A 2489-nucleotide genomic window follows, 5' to 3' on the forward strand; every position below is an offset into this window, starting at 1 on the left:
ACAATAGGAGGATTATTCCGAAACAAAGACATGACTACTGATTTTTTTAATTATTGGGCGAGGGCTAATAAGTTTTAATATTGATGAGCTAACTGGACGTTAAACAAGAGCTTCATCCTCCATGTGAAGACTGATGCTGATAAATGACGTAAGAAACACACAGAACAGGAAGACAAGTACGGAAACCCCATTTAGTTGTCTCTGCACTAGTTTCTACGTATATATTCGCAGCTGGTTATACACTGCCTGGAGGCTACAGTGGCCAGGGTGACAACAAAGGGATGCCCATTTAGTAAAATCACCAGCTTTCATGGCATTCATGGTTTCCAACACCTTAGCAATGCTTCTAGCCAGTTTTGCTGTCTTCATCCACTTTTGCTAGAGTTGTTATCACTCGTGTGAATGAGGATGAGGTCAATGATAGGACAGAGGAAAACTTAATGTTAACATTCTCTACCACCATAGCAGTGGTTGTAGCATTCATAACGGGTACCTCTGCTGCGGTGAACCTCTCACAGGGACTTGTCATTCCCCTTGGTGTGCTTGGTTGCAGCTTTCTTCTATTCTGTGAGTTACGTCTATACAAGATAACCAAATGGCTGTCTACAAATTTTAGAGAAAATCTCAAGCTCTTTAATGTATTAAGCTTTGAATAGAACAAACAATTTCACCATCTAATCTATTTGAGTTGTAGAACTTTTGTTGCTAGCTCCAAAAACACTAATCTGATTAGTGGGCAAACATTCCATCTCAAAGAATATCAAGTAAGTATATCATCTGTAATTCAGTATAAACAATGAACCCTAATCACATAGCTGCCTAGCTATGAACCACTATCTGTAACTGATGCATAAGTAATCCTTGACACAAATTAGTACATTATTCGCAATAAATCCAGAAAACAAGCACCAAGGAAAGTTTAAGATTCCCCATTCACCCAAAAGTGTAATCCAAAGTAATGTAGATTTTGTTTAATTCAAGATGTTTGACACAGATTAGTATATCATTCGCGATAAATCCTGAAAGGTTTATAGACACACATCACACATTACTGAAAACAGCAACATTCATTAAAACGTGTAAATTTTCATTACTTTCACTACTGCCAATATCCATCAAAATGTGTCAATTTTATTAACAAAACAAATAAGAAAACAGGTATCACACCTTTTTGAATCCAACACTTTGCTTATATAGATCGCCAATGCTTCAGATCCCGTCACCACTCTCTTCAGTCGGTAATCCACTATACAATATCAAATTCAAAAATCCAAAATCCCAACCTTCAAAACAACTTGATCACAAACTAAGAATCAACTTTGAAATCAGTCAAACGCGACTATAAGAAGCAAACCCATTGTCAGAAACCTCTTGTTCATCCAAAAACTGATCATCAGTAATCCTAATAGCAGCATGCAGACTGATAACAACAGCTCCAATTATGCAAGAAACCAAAACATTCATACCCACATGTGTGAACGGTAAAGCAACAACAGTAACCAAACTTAACAAAAACAACACTAAGCGATCATCAAGTGTTTGATTGTATACCACAACGGGTTCATCCCTAAAGAAATAAAGAGAAAACCAACCAACAAATATAATCAAGAATACTATCATCGAAATTGGATGTCATCATAAACTCAAAAATAGTATAATCAGAGCAACAATGGTGTAATTAACACGAAAATAAGTTATGTTTTTTCTGATACGTGCCGTAGTCTCAGCGTAGCTGTAAGGTAATGCAAATGCTGAGAAATCTATGAGTTCTTTCCATGGTCTACTTGATGCATAAACTGCTTGAACTCTTTCTGTTGCTAAGGATACAAATTCAGTTCTTGAATCTGATGTTGGAGCTGTTATTGCTGTCTTTGTTATCGGGATTGGAATTGTTCCATAGCCTCCTGATGTTTGTTGTTCTGGTTTCCACATAATCGAACTCAAATTTGTGTGAATCAAAAATTTCCAAATTGAGAAACCCTAATTTCTAAATACTCGAGAAGAAAGTCTGGCTTTTGCCGACTCTATATCGATTGATATTCTCTGTTTTGACTTTCTTGTTTTCTGGGGTTTTGATATTAAGATTGCCAGGTCATCAGCTCTGGCAACAATAAGTGCTCGCCATGAATCAGGTTAAAAAGGTATTTTAGTAATACAGGTGGCGTTTTCTTCTTGGTTGGACTGTTTTGTAGAGTAGGTCCTCGTATTTATCAATGGGAAAATTAGGCTAAGGCCCAACTCATGGATAACCCATAATATGAGGCCCCTAGTTAAAAGAGTTTTATTACTAGGCCCTGAATTAAAAATAAATTTTAATTCGGTTGAAATGTCCAGAATAACCTTCACTATATAAGTATCTAACCTAGGTTTTCTATCAAACCGACATATTCATTTCAAGAGAGAGAAACTAAATCTCACCTGAGAAAACTTCCGGTCGAAAACCTTCAAAGAAGTGCAGAGAAATTTGTTTCAGAGAATTTTTTTTGCAG

General features: G+C 36.4%; 1 protein-coding gene across 1 annotated transcript; it reads right to left on the bottom strand.

Annotated features, from left to right (window-relative positions):
- Positions 1-1066: 1066 nt before the first annotated feature.
- On the bottom strand, positions 1067-2096 carry LOC113317368 (PRA1 family protein E-like). The gene is given in 1 exon segment (XM_026565490.1): positions 1067-2096. A coding segment is annotated over 1 exon segment (603 nt). The 5' UTR covers positions 1933-2096; the 3' UTR covers positions 1067-1329.
- Between the last annotated feature and the right edge of the window lie 393 nt (positions 2097-2489).

The sequence above is a fragment of the Papaver somniferum genome, chromosome 10 (assembly GCF_003573695.1).
Source record: "Papaver somniferum cultivar HN1 chromosome 10, ASM357369v1, whole genome shotgun sequence".
Taxonomy (NCBI): Eukaryota; Viridiplantae; Streptophyta; class Magnoliopsida; order Ranunculales; family Papaveraceae; genus Papaver; species Papaver somniferum.